Source organism: Microplitis mediator, chromosome 11 (genome assembly GCF_029852145.1).
Source record: "Microplitis mediator isolate UGA2020A chromosome 11, iyMicMedi2.1, whole genome shotgun sequence".
In the NCBI taxonomy this organism is placed as follows: Eukaryota; Metazoa; Arthropoda; class Insecta; order Hymenoptera; family Braconidae; genus Microplitis; species Microplitis mediator.
The window spans coordinates 11133001-11147374 of record NC_079979.1 but is presented as its reverse complement, the minus strand read 5'-3'; the positions used below and the strand labels follow the sequence as shown (position 1 = coordinate 11147374).

Genomic DNA, 14374 nt, shown 5'->3' with positions numbered 1-14374 from the left:
AAAATCATTTTTATTGAATGAAAATCTCTACTCGATTATGAGAAATTGCTTAAGCGTTTATGTTAAAAGTTTTTAAGTTTGACCGTAATTAAAGTAAAATTTAATTGAATAGTAAAATATATTTTAATTAAATTTTGGATGTACTTGATTTAAAAATAAAAACTTGTTAACGCAAACTCTTCAATTTTTAGAAATTTAACTGAAACTCTTGAAACGTTTAATTTGACAACTTCACTTGTTTCAATGAAACAAAAGTAGTTTCCTATAATACCGAACGTGTCGTGTCAACCGAAAAGTTTCTTGGGGAGAGAATCCGATGAGGTTGTTGGAGTAATTTGACGCACTCACATGAAAACTGAAAAATATTCGACAAGAATATAAATGTATTCGTTACAAAATATTGAATTATATTTGACTGAAAGTCTTTATATTATCGATTAAATAGAAAAATTTATTTATAAAAAGAGTCACATATTTATCTCGTTTAGATCAATGTATAAGCAATTGACTGTATATATCCATTCAATATGAAAACAAAGTACTAGAAGCACAACTAAACTAAAAATTTCCTACAGGTTCCGTAGCGTAGCGGTAAAGCGTCTGACTCTCATGCGTAGGGTACTGGGTTCGAATTCTCCGGATACCAATTCTACGATTATTTAATTTTTCACTAAAAACTGAGTGTGTCAGAATTATTTGTAAAGTGTTAATATAAATAATGTAATAATAATAATAATAATATAATGTAATTGTCCCAATACTTGATAAAAAAAAAAATAAATAAATAATAATAACGATAAAAGTAAAATCAAAAATAAAAAAAATGCAAAAAAAAAATTTTTTTTTAATTAATTATTGATGAAATAATTAAAGGCAATATTCACTTGGTTCAGATTACTTTTTTTTTGGATCAATGCAATACAGCAATTTGAAATAATTCGATTTTTTATTGAATCAATTGCAAGGAGAGTTTCTACGGACCTAAAAAAATATTACCTTTAACACTAAAATTCATTTGCTTTAATAAAATTATGACTCAACTGAAAATTCTTCGTACCTTCAATGACCTTACAAATTACTTTGAGTGAAATTTTTGATTGTTTTATGTAAAACGAAAATCATTATTGTATCAACAGCATTCACGACTTGAACTAATTCCTATTTTTCTTTAAATGAAAAAAGCTATTGAGTTATATCGAATACTATAGAGTTAGTTCAAACGAATCGGGGCCTTGCCTCAAGAAACTCTCAGTTGGAGCAAAATATACTGTCAAACGTAGAGGGCGGTAGACTCAATCGCTTAACGCGCTTGGCTGTATCCAAACGCACGGAGTACTTGAGCCAAACGAATCTGGTTTGACGTCAGGAATCTTTTTTTACAGTGTAATAGCCACTTTAGCTTGGGACTGACAGTTATTTGACAATTGAAATTACCGAAATTCGCTGCCCAAATACGCCGACAATTTGAAAGCAAAAGTTGGAAAAATCAACTTAATGTCATTGTCTGACGGTAACACTTGTAGTCAAGTTGAATACAAGTTACAGACAATTTACTGTCATTTTAACCGTAACTTTGCTTTCCAACATTTTCCTTCAAGTTGGCTTCAGAATATGGCAGTGGCTCGAAGTTCACTTGCGGTTATGGTGGCTATCAGGGTACTTCCCTAATAACCACTTTAGCTTGAAATTGACAGAAATTTGACATTGAAATTTCCTGAATTTGCTGACATTTTGACAGCAAAAATTGGAAAGAAAAATTTGCGGTTAATTTTTCCTTAATTTAAAGGTTAATTTTTACTATAAAAAAAAAGTCTGTCATGTTCGTTCTTACCATTGCTGAAGATAAGCGAATTTATACATAAAAATTAATTAATCAGGTTATGATATTTCCCTATCCAAGAATTTCCTTAGAATCCACTCAACTGCGACAAAAACCGCATAGAATCCTATAGACTGTATTGGTTTCTATGCGGTTTTTGTCGCAGTTGAGTGGATTCTATGGGAATTTTCGGATAGAGTTAGCAGTACAAAATTACTACAATTGTTAACAAACAATTTTATTGTTTCTACAAGATAATACTATAAACAATATAGGCTCACTTGTCTTAAATTATAAATCGATTTCTAATAGTGTATATCAAAATCATTAACAATCAACATGACAAAAAAAAGACAAATCCTCCCAAAAACAGATTCTCTGTATAAAATCGCGCCCAGTACATGTTTAAAATTTTTTACAATTAAGAAAAGATTCTTTTTACAAAAAAAAAAAAAATCAAATCGAAAAAATACCAAGTACCTAATATAAGTCGGAATCATGAAAAACATTTTCATAGAATTGAAAAAAAAATTGAAAAAAAAAATTTTCAATGTACTTGGTGTGCCTATAAACTGGAAAAAAAAGGAAATTCAATTTTATTAGAAAATAATTTATATGCGAAATCAATTCTCGAAATTAATTTTGCTTGAATCAATTTAGTAATGCACACCAAGTACATTGAAATTTTTTTTTTTCAATTCTATGAAAATGATTTTCATGATTCCGAATTATATTAGGTACTTGGTATTTTTCCGATTTGATTTATTTTTTTTGTAAAAAGAATCTTTTCTTAATTGTAAATAATTTTAAACATGTACTTGGCGCGATTTTATACAGAGAATCTGTTTTTGGTAGGATAATTATAACTGGTCTCGTCATCATGATAGCGCCTACAATTGTTATCGGATCCTGATGAAATTTTTTACATTTATTCTATAGGCGATTATCTTGATCAATTTCGAAGATGGGCTAAATCGGTCTATTAGTTTAAAAGTTATGGTTGTTCGAAATCTTCACAATTTTTTGAAAAAATTAGTTTTTATTCACTGTTAAAGTTTATATGACTTTAAAACTAAAACTGATAAGCAATTTTTGCAAAAAATATCTTAAAGCTTGTTTAATAAGTCTTAATTTTTGACCTTTGACTTTATGTTTCGACTATTTCTTCCAGTAATTTGATAGCCTTGAAAGTTTGAACATCATCAAGAAAATTAGAAAATATGGTTTTGATTCCGGATAACTTATGTATTTGCCATTATAATCTAATTTTGTCAGTTCTATTTCGTTGTGAACAAAATAATCTGTAAACTTTACAACTATTTTATAATTTCGAGTCTACATATATAAATATGTGAACGTGGCAGCGCCAGTCAACTGTGTCTCTATACCGATGTCATATGCCGGTTTAACCTCTCGTATTCAAATTTATTATAATAATAAATAAATATAAATTTTAACTGTTATTTACTTATTTGTTTATTAATCTATCATTATTGTCTACCAATTCCATGAGAAATCTTTGAGCTTAATATTGGAGTTTTCATTTCGAAGTTTCTATGAAGCTGAAGCTAGCGGCCGTAATAAGTAGCGGCCAGAAATTTTTTACCTGGCCGCTACTTATTACGGCCGCTAGCTTCAGCTTCATGAAGTTTCTAAATATTTGCTTGCGCCGTTTTTGATAATTTTAATGAATTTATAAATCTCGAATTATTGATGAATTGTGTAAGTTTTCATCATTAAATATTTTATTACACATGTATATTTTCGTTTCTAACCATGTTTACTCAAAGTCAGTTTACCAATCCGACATTTTAATAATACGCAATTAACGATGTATTGTTCGTACATTTATATATAAATATATATGGATATTAACAATATTTGAATCGCGGATTAAGGACGTTCCCACCGAAATCACTTTTTTTACAATCTCCCTGAAATTTTGAATACACATACTTTGAAGTATCCTTTATGCGTAGAAATTTTGCAAAAGTTTCTGTAAAAATAAGAAAAACAAGCGGTATTTTTTTTATTGTAAAAAATGCTAAAAGTTAGCTATTATTAACAGTTTTCGAATTTTTTTTCGTTGCTTGAATCGTGAGAGATAGCGACTTGGCAACGTTGCACTGGGCGGGACGTTTTAAATCTGGAATTTCACGTTGATCGGTTTCATGAATTTTTTCTTGATTTTTAACTTCCCGCTAAGAAAATTGCAAATTTTCAAAAAAGGGAAGTTATTGGTTTCGGTCCGATTTTCGAAAATCGAGTTTTCATCAGATGTCGACGTTTTGAGGTCCTAGGAAACTATTCTGACTATTTCCGGGTGGACGTCCGTCCGTCCGTCCGTCCGCGTGTGTGTGTGTGTGTGCGTGTGTGTGTGTGTGTGTGTGTGTGTGTGTGTGTGTGTGTGTGTGTGTGTGTGTGTGTGTGTGTGTGTGTGTGTGTGTGTGTGTGTGTGTGTGTGTGTGTGTGTGTGTGAACTTTTTTTTTGTCCGACGATATCTTTGGAACGGATGAACCGATTTGAACGTACTTGGTGGCGATCGAAAGAGTTCACCAAAACTTAGTCTTGATTAGATTTTGGGGTAAATCGGTCATGAAGTTTACAAGTTATACAAAGAATAAGAATTAAAATTTTTTTTTTATTTTAGTTTTTTATTGATTTCTCAGAAACGACTTATACGATCAACTTCAAAATCTAATCAGCTCTAGAAGTCAATAAAACACGTCGATTGCCGCCTCAATCATCAAAATCAGATAATTCGTTCGAGAGTTATCGCGGGAGAAAGAAATGCTAAAAAACAGTTTTTTGCGAATATCTTCGAAACAACTGAAACAACTGAACCAAACAGCTTCAAAATTTTATCAGCTCTAGAACTCAATAAAATACGCCGATTGCCGCCGCAACTATCAAAATCGGTCAATTCATTCCTGAGATATCGTGGGAGAAAGAAATGCTAAAATCGGTTTTTTATTAAAACAATGGCACACTCAAGTATTTTTTTTAAAACAATGGCACACTAAAGTATTTTTTTTTAAACAATGGCACACTAAGGTTTTTTTTTTAAAACAATGGCACACTAAAGTATTTTCGAGCTTGAAGACTTCGAAAATGTATCCACAACAATGTTTTCGAGCTCGAGGAGCTCGAAAGCAGCGGGAAGTTTTGGGGCTGGCCCGCAGGGTCAACCGATAGACAGATTTTTTTTCTTTTAGCCTCAGACATACTTGTTAAGGCTTTGGTCATTTTAGCATCAATCTTTTTTATAATAAATATTTATTTACAATCACCAATATAAAAGTAACCTCTAAAAATTTTTCAAAACATTTAAATTCTACGACACGCGTCTCCACATAAGAATAAACAGAAAAAAGAAAACCACGTTGCCAAATCGGAGAATCGACGCAATGAGAATATTTTTGGACTTCTGCGCATTTGAGAGCAAGCGAAAAAGTGCAATGTACTTCCACTAGTTTTCATTATATTAATAGTACTTAACATAGGGAGAATCGTCATTAAAGTTGAGCACGACTGCTCGATGGACTTGGAAACGTCCGTAAGAATCTCGGATTGAAAAACTGGTTGTCAACCTTAGTAAAATTGAAAAAGAGCCGCCTTCGTTTTGAACTAATCGCAAGCTAGCGAAAAGTCAGGGAGGTGCTGAAAATTTTCGACTAATCTACCTTCCATTCTGGCTGCCAGATGGCATTTTTTTTGTGAGAAATACTTATTTTTACTTTTAAAAAATTTTGAACGTGTACTTCGCGCGATTTTACACAGAAAATGTTGTGGTGGGGTACAGTATTCACAACTCGGCAACGTTGCAGTCGTCATACTTAACCCACGGAAATCCAAATGTCAGTTAGTTAGGTTGAGTTTTGAACATAAAAGTATTTGAGGTTAAAAAATTATTTGAAAATTTTTCGAAATAATTTTTATGAATATTAAACATTTATTCAATAATATTAAACCAACAAAAAAATTATTTTTTGATATTAACTTATATTAATGATGGCTTTTCTAATAGCTTTAGAATTCTAAAAAATTATGACATCGAAAGTAGCACACATCGGACAATTTCAGTGATTTAAATGCGATTTACTTGTAAGTAGAGAAAAAATTATTAAAAAAGTTTGGAAAATCCAAATGAGCATGCCTCAAGCGCGCGTGTCATACACGAATTATTTAGATTAAATATTTACGTTACGATTTGTTAATTTTTTCATAAAGACTCCTATTCTTTTTTTTTTTTTAATTTTTCTTACAGCTGTTTCCAACCTCTGAAAAACTAGAAATTTGAACTGTTTGCTGCGCGTGCGCTTTTGTTTTCACCAATCGGAAATCGGAGGCCGCAACATTTTGAGATATTCGATACTAAACAACTTTATGTTTAATATCAACCTCTAACCCGATGAAAAAAGATTTTATACAATTGTATAAATGTATAAAATTGTACAAATGTCTAAAATTATATACAAAAAATGGCCCGATCCAATTGTATACAACTGTATAAAAATGGTATACAATTATATATAATTATATACAATTTTATATAATTATATAGAATTTTATATAATTATATACAATTCTATATCATTGAAATATATAGAATTGTATATAATTATATAGAATTGTTTACAATTTGTATAGAATTGTATACAATTGGATCGGTCCATTTTTTCTATCCAATTATGTATAGTCTATATATAATTATGTATAGTCTATATATAATTATGTATAGTCTATATATAATTGTATAAAATCTTTTTTCATCGAGAATTAAGATATTTAATTTAAAAAAATGGCGGATCTAAATATAAAGAATTTGAGTATAATTGCCATTAAAAAAATTTAATTACAGATAAACGGTAGTATATTCAGCTATGATTTTCAATACGCTCATTCCCTCTTATTTAATGTTTTTTTTTTTATACAAAAAAGTAATTAATGGGTAAAAAAAAAAATTTTGATAAGCTCAGCGATCATTTTACTTTTCGAAAATATGCAATGAAATCTGCTTCAGATAAAAGTGATTATTACCAATAAAAATTACGTAATTTTAGTCGAGAAACAATGCTAAACATAAAAAAATTTCATAAAATTTTTGTCAATGCGTAATCGGACTCATCAGTAAAGCATTTTGACGTAATTAGTAACAGACTGCTTTTAAATATGAAAAGATTTAATTAAAAAAAGAAAAAGTAACTAACCACGTATTCGGAAAAAATCATGGTTTAGTATGCTACAGTTTCGTCCTAAGCACGTTATTCATAACGTACTCTGCTTTAGACTGTAATAACGCGTTCTGCAAAAATGAATTATACACATACGAATTTTTATAACATTTTGTTTCATTTCATTTTTAACTACTCTCTAAACATGGATAAGTGAAAATAAGTGAATATTCACTAATTCCAAGTGCAAATCGAATCACTAATTTCAAAAAGTCCGAAAACGTACGTTTCACTGCAGAACTTGCTGAGCAAAGGTGTAGCTATCAGGGCCGCTTCCCTGATAGCCAAGTTGGCCGCAACTTGTTGGGAATTGACAATCTACTGCCGCAACCCGTCGCCAAGTTATCCGCGAAAGTTGGTATTTCCATAAGTTGACGGCAACTTTCCGAGAAACTTGTCGACAACTTTCAGCTTGTGTAACTGTTGCCGAAAACTTGTCTACAAGTTGCTCAAAACTTGGTGACAGGTTGCGGCCGTAGATTGTCGCCAAGTTTATCAGCAACTTGTAGCCAACTTGTAGTCAACAGTTACACAAGCTAAAAGCTGTCGTCGAGTTGGTCGCAACTCAGGTACACCAACTTTCTGATCAGAAACTCTGGCTATCGGGGTTACTTTTTATAATTAATTATTTTTTTAACTTCCCGCTAAGAAAATCGACGATTTTCGAAAAATTGGGAAGTTATTGTTTTCACCCCGATTTTCGAAAGTCGAGTTTTCATCAGATGTCGACGTTTTGAGGTCCTAGGAAGCTATTCTGACTATTTTCAGAATGACGTCCGAGTGTGTGTGTGTGTGTGTGTGTGTGTGTGTGTGTGTGTGTGTGTGTGTGTGTGTGTGTGTGTAAACTCTTTGTAACTTTTTAACTAAAGAATCGATTTGGATGGTTGAGGTGGCAATCGAAAGAGCTTGTTGGCCCGCAACTTTCCTGAAAATTTCATTTGATTAAGTAGACTCGAAGATATTAGCGAATTAATGAAAAAAAAAATTTTTTTTTTTAGTTTTTTAGTGATTTCTAAGAAACGACTCGAACGATTGATTTCAAAATCTAATCAGCTCTAGAACTTTATAAGCCGCGTCGAATGCCACCTTAACCATCTCAATCGGTTAATTTGTTCGAGAGATATCGATGGCGAAAGAAATGGTAAAAAACGTTTTTTTTTCGATTATCTTTGAAGTGACTCATCCGATCAATTTCAAAATTAAATCAGCTCTAGAATTCAAGCAAACGCGCCGATTGCCACCTCAAACGTCAAAATCGGTTGATTAGTTCAAAAGATATCGGCGCTGAAAAGTGACAAAAATAACATTTCATGTTATTTTTTCCAGATAAATCAAAATATAATGTGCTAAAATGTGTCTGAAATAATACCAACTCTTTCTCTTTATAGTCTCTTCCGATCATCAGATAATGTCATATAACTTGTTCCTTAGTTTTAAAGATATCGTCAGCAAAAAATTGAAAAAACCCAGTCGTTAATGTTTTTCTCGGATATTCTATCTATTATTGCTTTGACCTAAATCAAAACTTATTCAAATCACGATTTTGATCACTGACATTGGTTTCTGCCTCAATACATTTATTTCAGAAAACATAATCGATAATAAAAATTTAAAAGCCGCTTCTTCATTAATGATTTTCGATTCTTAACATTTCAAACTCTAGCTTAAAACGTAACTTGTTACAGCTTAAAAGGCTCATAATAAAATGATTGCATGTAACAGCATTTACGAGCTCGAAGAGCTCGGAAATATATTCACAGTGATGTTTTCAAGCTCCTTGAGCTCGAGAACAGCGGGAAGTTTTGGGGCTGGCCCGCAGGGCCAACCGACGCCTAGATTTTTTTTTTTTGCTTACATTTAAGGAACTATTAAACTAATTTATTATAATAGAAAATTATTATAGAAAATATTAAAAAATTCCCGCGGATAGAATGGAAATCTTTGCTAACGCCATCTAGCACGCTCCGATAGAAGAGGCAGGTCTTCACTAACTCTGTTTATATATTTTTTTTATATATGGCAGCCTGAGATGTAAATTTTTTAGCTTCGACAGTACACATTTTATTATTTTATAATCAAACGAATAATAATAAAGTTGTGGATTTTTAATCAGTTTGTCACAATGAATTTACGGATATATTGAAATAAAATTTAAAAGAATTAGTTTTGTTTTTCGAAAGTTATGGAGATTACAAGAAGAGTGTTACATGTACTTTACAGGATTTTTTTCTGAAAAATTCATTTTTTATCTAAATTGTGGGTTGGACCAGCTGTTTATTGTTTAGAAAAATGACCATTGATGTTTTCTTTTATTGTGGTATGAAGGCTGACCTACTTTAACCACTGTATTATTATTTATTTTAAAAAACTCTGACGGAACCCAGTTTTTTAATTTTTAGGCGGGAGTAGAGCATACGTACGCTTGCGCTTAAGGCATGCAATATGCACAAAGATTTATTTTATCCAAAATTTGTGATTGACAACAATAACAAACTATATATTCTTATTTTTATTTTTATTTTTATTTTTATTGTTTATATTATAATTATACATGCAAAACTAATGTAAATATTGTTTTTTGAACGGCCACAGGTGATCAAGATCTCATGGTCGAATAAAATTTATTATCTATCTATCTATCTATCTATGTATATTAAACTCACACTGTATAAAGATTGCTACCTATATCCGTTTAATCTACAAACTATTTAATATTAATATTAACAGCATTCCCTAACGGACCCAAATTACGGTAAATTACGGTAAACCCACCGTAAATTACGGTAATCCACCGTAAAATACCGATTTACCGTAAATTACCGTAATTTACGGTGGATTTTCCGTAATTTACGGTGGATCTACCGTAAAATACGGAAATACGGTAATCCACCGTAAATTACGGTAATTCGGTAATCCACCCGAATTTTTTACGGTAGATTTATCGTATTCGACGGTTAATTTACGGTATGCCCGCCGTAATTTACGGTAATCCACCGTAAAGTACCGATTTACCGTAAATTACGGTGGATTTACCGCAATTTACGATGGGTTTACCGTAATTTACAGTGAATTTACTGTAATTTACGGTGGATTTACCGTAATTTACGGTAAATTTACTCGAATTTTACGGTATTCTACGGTAGATTTACGGTAAAAATACCGTGAATTTACGGTAACTCAGGTCTGCTAGGGTTACCACATTTATTATACTCATCAGTGTGATTGTATGAGTGTGAATCTGTATGTTTAAAACTAAAATGTATTGGATATAGTCTCTCACAAAAATAAAATATTCTAGCATTGAGTAGCTCTAACTTTTTAACTTCCCGCTAAAAAAATTGAAAATTTTCAAAAATTCGGGAAGGTATTGGTTTCGGTCCGATTTGCAAAAACCGAATTTTTATCAGATTTTGACGTTTTAAGGTTCTAGGAAGCTATCCTGACTAATTTCACGATGATGTCCAAGTGTATGTATGTGTGTACGTACGTACGTACGTATGTGTGGAAATATTCATAACTCTTAAACGGATGAACCGAGTTTGATTTTTAAGGTGTCATTCGACGCGGCTTGTTAATATCTTGAAGCTGTAAAAATTTGAGCTAAATCGGTAAGGTGCGTTCAGAGATATTTAAAAAATAAAATTTTTTTTAAAATGTTTTATTGGGATAACTTTTAATTTGTTCAATGGATTGATTCCAAAATCTAATCAGCTCTAAAACTTTATAAGCCACGTCGAATGCCACCACAACCATCAAAATCGGTTCATTCGTTGAAGAGAAACCGTTGACGAAAGAATTCAAAAAAAGTTTTTTTTGGTTTTTTTGAAATTTCTCAAAAACGACAAGATAAATCAATTTCAAAATTTGATCAGTTTCAGAACTTGATAAAACACGTCGATTGCCACCGAAACCGTCTTAATCGGTCAATTCGTTTACGAGATATCGTTGATTAAAAAAATAGTGAGAAACGTTTTTTTTCGGATATCTACAAAAAAATTGGATCATTCGATTTCAAAATCTTATCAGCTCTAGAACTTAATAAAACGCGTCAATTGCCACCTCAACCATCAAAATCGGTTAATTCGTTCGCAAGATATCGTGGGAGAAAGAAATGCTAAAAAATGTTTTTTTAAAAAACAATGACATACAAAAGTATTTTCGAGCTTGAAGAGCTCGAAAATGTATTCACAACAATGTTTTCGAGCTCAACGAGCGGGAAGTTTTGGGGCTGGCCTGCAGGGTTAACCGATAGACCGATTTTTAACTTCCCGCCAAGAAAATCGACGATTTTCGAAAAATTCGGGAAGTTATTGTTTTCACCCCGATTTGCGAAAATCAAAATTTCATCAGACGTCGACGTTTTGAGGTCCTAGGAAGCTATTCTGACTATTTTTACGATGATGTCCAAGTGTCTGTATGTATGTAGATGTGTGTGGGTATGTGTGTGTGTGTGTGTGTGTGTGTGTGTGTGTGTGTGTCTAGCAAAAATATTGCTAGATGATTAATAATCCCAAAATCATTAAATCATTTTTGTCACCATCACAATTGCATGTATACAAACATATCGCGTTACTGATGCCATAAGGGCGTATCCCGAAAAAAATACCCTTGAAAAGGCATAAGGGCGTATAAAAAATTTTTTTCCGGGAATCGACGTAGTTATGCCTGAAACTGGCAGAAATGCAAAAAAAAATTTTGGTACGCCCTTATGGCACCCAGGGTACCTACCGGGAGCCATAAGGGCGTACAAAAAAAAAAAAATTTGTGGGAAACGACGTATTTTTACTTTGAATGCATAGAAATGATGAAAAAATTTTTTTTCAAATTTGAAATTAACTTTGATCACTTTATTTGTGATTGAGAGTGATCATTTTGAATAAAAGTATTCCAAAAAATTTTGATCAAAGTTAATTTCAAATTTAAAAAAAAAATTTTTTCATCATTTCTCTGCATTTAAAGTAAAAATACGTCGTTTCCCAAAAATTTTTTTTTTTTGTACGCCCTTATGGCTCCCAGTGGGTACCCCGGGTGCCATAAGGGCGTACCAAAAAATTCCAAATTTGAAAAAATTTTTTTTTCGTCATTTCTACGCGTTTCAAGTAAAAGTACTTGTTTCCCGAAAAAAAAATTTTTTAGTTCGCCCTTATGGCTCCCGGTTGGTACCCGGGTGCCATAAGGGCGTATAATAGGCTGATACGCCCTTATGGCATTTGTAACGCGATATAGGTTAGATCGACGCTCTGCACGCATTTAATGCAATGAGCGCACCATGCTCAACTAGCCCCAAAGGAGGCAACAAAGTAAAAGTTCAATTATAAAAAAACGATAAGAGTTAAAAATAAATAACCATATATAATCGAAAGAGCAATAACTAAATTATCTTTGAATATTTACGTGATCACGAAAAAGTATTTTTATACGAGTATAGGAGAAAAATTCTGAAAACCTGTTTTTTTTTTGACGCAAAAAAAAACAAAGCTATTTGTTAATTAGTCTGAGCACCGGATGGCAATTGATAATCATGCAATGTGTTCTTCTGCCGTAACCCTTTCTTTTAACCATTTAAACTTTTGTTGTAAGTTGTTTAGTTTTCAAGATATTTCAATTGCACAACTTGCCCCTATGATCAACTAGCCCCGCCCTGCCCTATATATCATTTTTGAATATATTCAATTAATCACAAAAATTTAAATTATGCTTCAATAGAATTAAAACATGTCAACAATGTATTCCTGCAATTTTTCTACTACACGCAATTAAGAATACAAAAAAAAAAATTTCAATATCTTACTCTTGTTCAACCTCCCAAAAACTTTCAGGTGCTCGTTGACTCTGGATATAATCGAAGTCATCGTCAATAACCATGTGTAGTTTATGAGAATCAGCAGAAAAGTTATACTAGAAAAACATTATTATTAATATTATTATAATGGTTATTATGATTATTATTATTATTTTACCTGATCAAGATTGAGGGAAAATTCAGGAAAGTGTTCTTCATCGTGAAAATTTAAATAATCGGTTTCCATGACAACAATGAAATTTTAAAGAAATATTATCGTAGTCAAGAGAAGTCTGTAAAAAAATTAATGATGCTTACTAAAGTACTATACGAGAAAACCAAAATTATATTTTTAATAGATTATCAATTATAGATACATATTTGGAGTATTTAATTTATTCGACTCTAATATTCTGCATTACAAAACATTAATCGACAGAAAACCAACTCGACAGATCATTAATGATTAATATATCAAGAATTTCATGAGTCTAAGTATTAATTTACAGTTCATAAGTTTCAAAAATAATTACTTGTAAAAATTACCTATTTATTAAAGCTGAAATCAATTTAATAATTAAAGAAATATCTGATAAAAGAGAAGAAAGTTTCGAAGTATTGAAGAACAAACTATTTCATAGTAAAATGTAAGCATGAAAGAAAAAGGTAATAACGTGATAAAAACTTTTTTTTCATGATACCAGCATCAAAACTTGAAGTTTCAGTGTCTCTACAGCCCGTCAAAACAAGCTAATTTCAAGCCGATGCTGCAAACAACTGCTAGCAAATTCGTAATTCACAAATCCCTTCACAGCAGGCAGAAACATGCGTGTTTCATCCCTTGGGAAGAAACACAATTGTTTCTGCCCTGTGCTAGTTATAGAAAATATTAATTTACAGCCTTGTTACTCTCATTTGTTTACTTGTCACTTCAGTTTACTCATTTTATTTTTCAAGGGACAGTTTTAATTAACCAAATAAAATTAATAAAAAATGAGTGAAAATAATATTTTTGGATTATTTACTATTTAATAAGTGACTGTAAATCACAGATTTCTCATTCTCTAACAGTTTTCCGCATCATCGGCTTGAAATTAACTTGTTTCTTACTGGCTGCTGACACTGAATCTTCAAGTTCCGATGCAGATAATCATGAAAAATATAGTGTGTGACTCATGATAAAACACAATCTCGCCTGTGGCTCGGGCAGCCAACCTCACCCTAGTCTGAAATCGTCTTGTTTCATCCCTTGTCACACAATATACTATTAATAATTGCAAACGAAGTAAAAAAAAAAAAAAAGAATAAAAAATTGGGAAAAAGTATGCAGAGATTTTCGTATATTTTCGTAGTGATTTTATGAGAATAAATGAGTTCTATGTGAAAGTACTATAAGCAATTATGGATCATATACATAAATTTTTGAGATTCTATGGATAGAATCGTTTTTAATACAAGTGGGAGTATAATTGATGAAAAAAAAATCAATTTTTTTACTGTCATAACATTCGTAGTGCTTTTTACTATTCTAGCAATTG

General features: G+C 31.5%; 1 protein-coding gene across 7 annotated transcripts in view; it reads right to left on the bottom strand.

The window, feature by feature from the left end:
• LOC130677396 (uncharacterized) overlaps window positions 1-14374 on the bottom strand; it is a 55073-nt gene that overhangs the window by 38808 nt on the left and 1891 nt on the right. For all 7 annotated transcript variants that reach the window (XM_057484143.1, XM_057484146.1, XM_057484144.1 and 4 more), the window contains exons 2-3: window positions 13015-13129; window positions 12846-12952 (exon numbers count right to left, since the gene is read on the bottom strand). In XM_057484143.1, the coding sequence (XP_057340126.1) occupies window positions 12846-12952; window positions 13015-13083 (176 nt within the window). In that variant the 5' untranslated portion in view covers window positions 13084-13129. The remainder of the gene's footprint in view (window positions 1-12845; window positions 12953-13014; window positions 13130-14374) is intronic.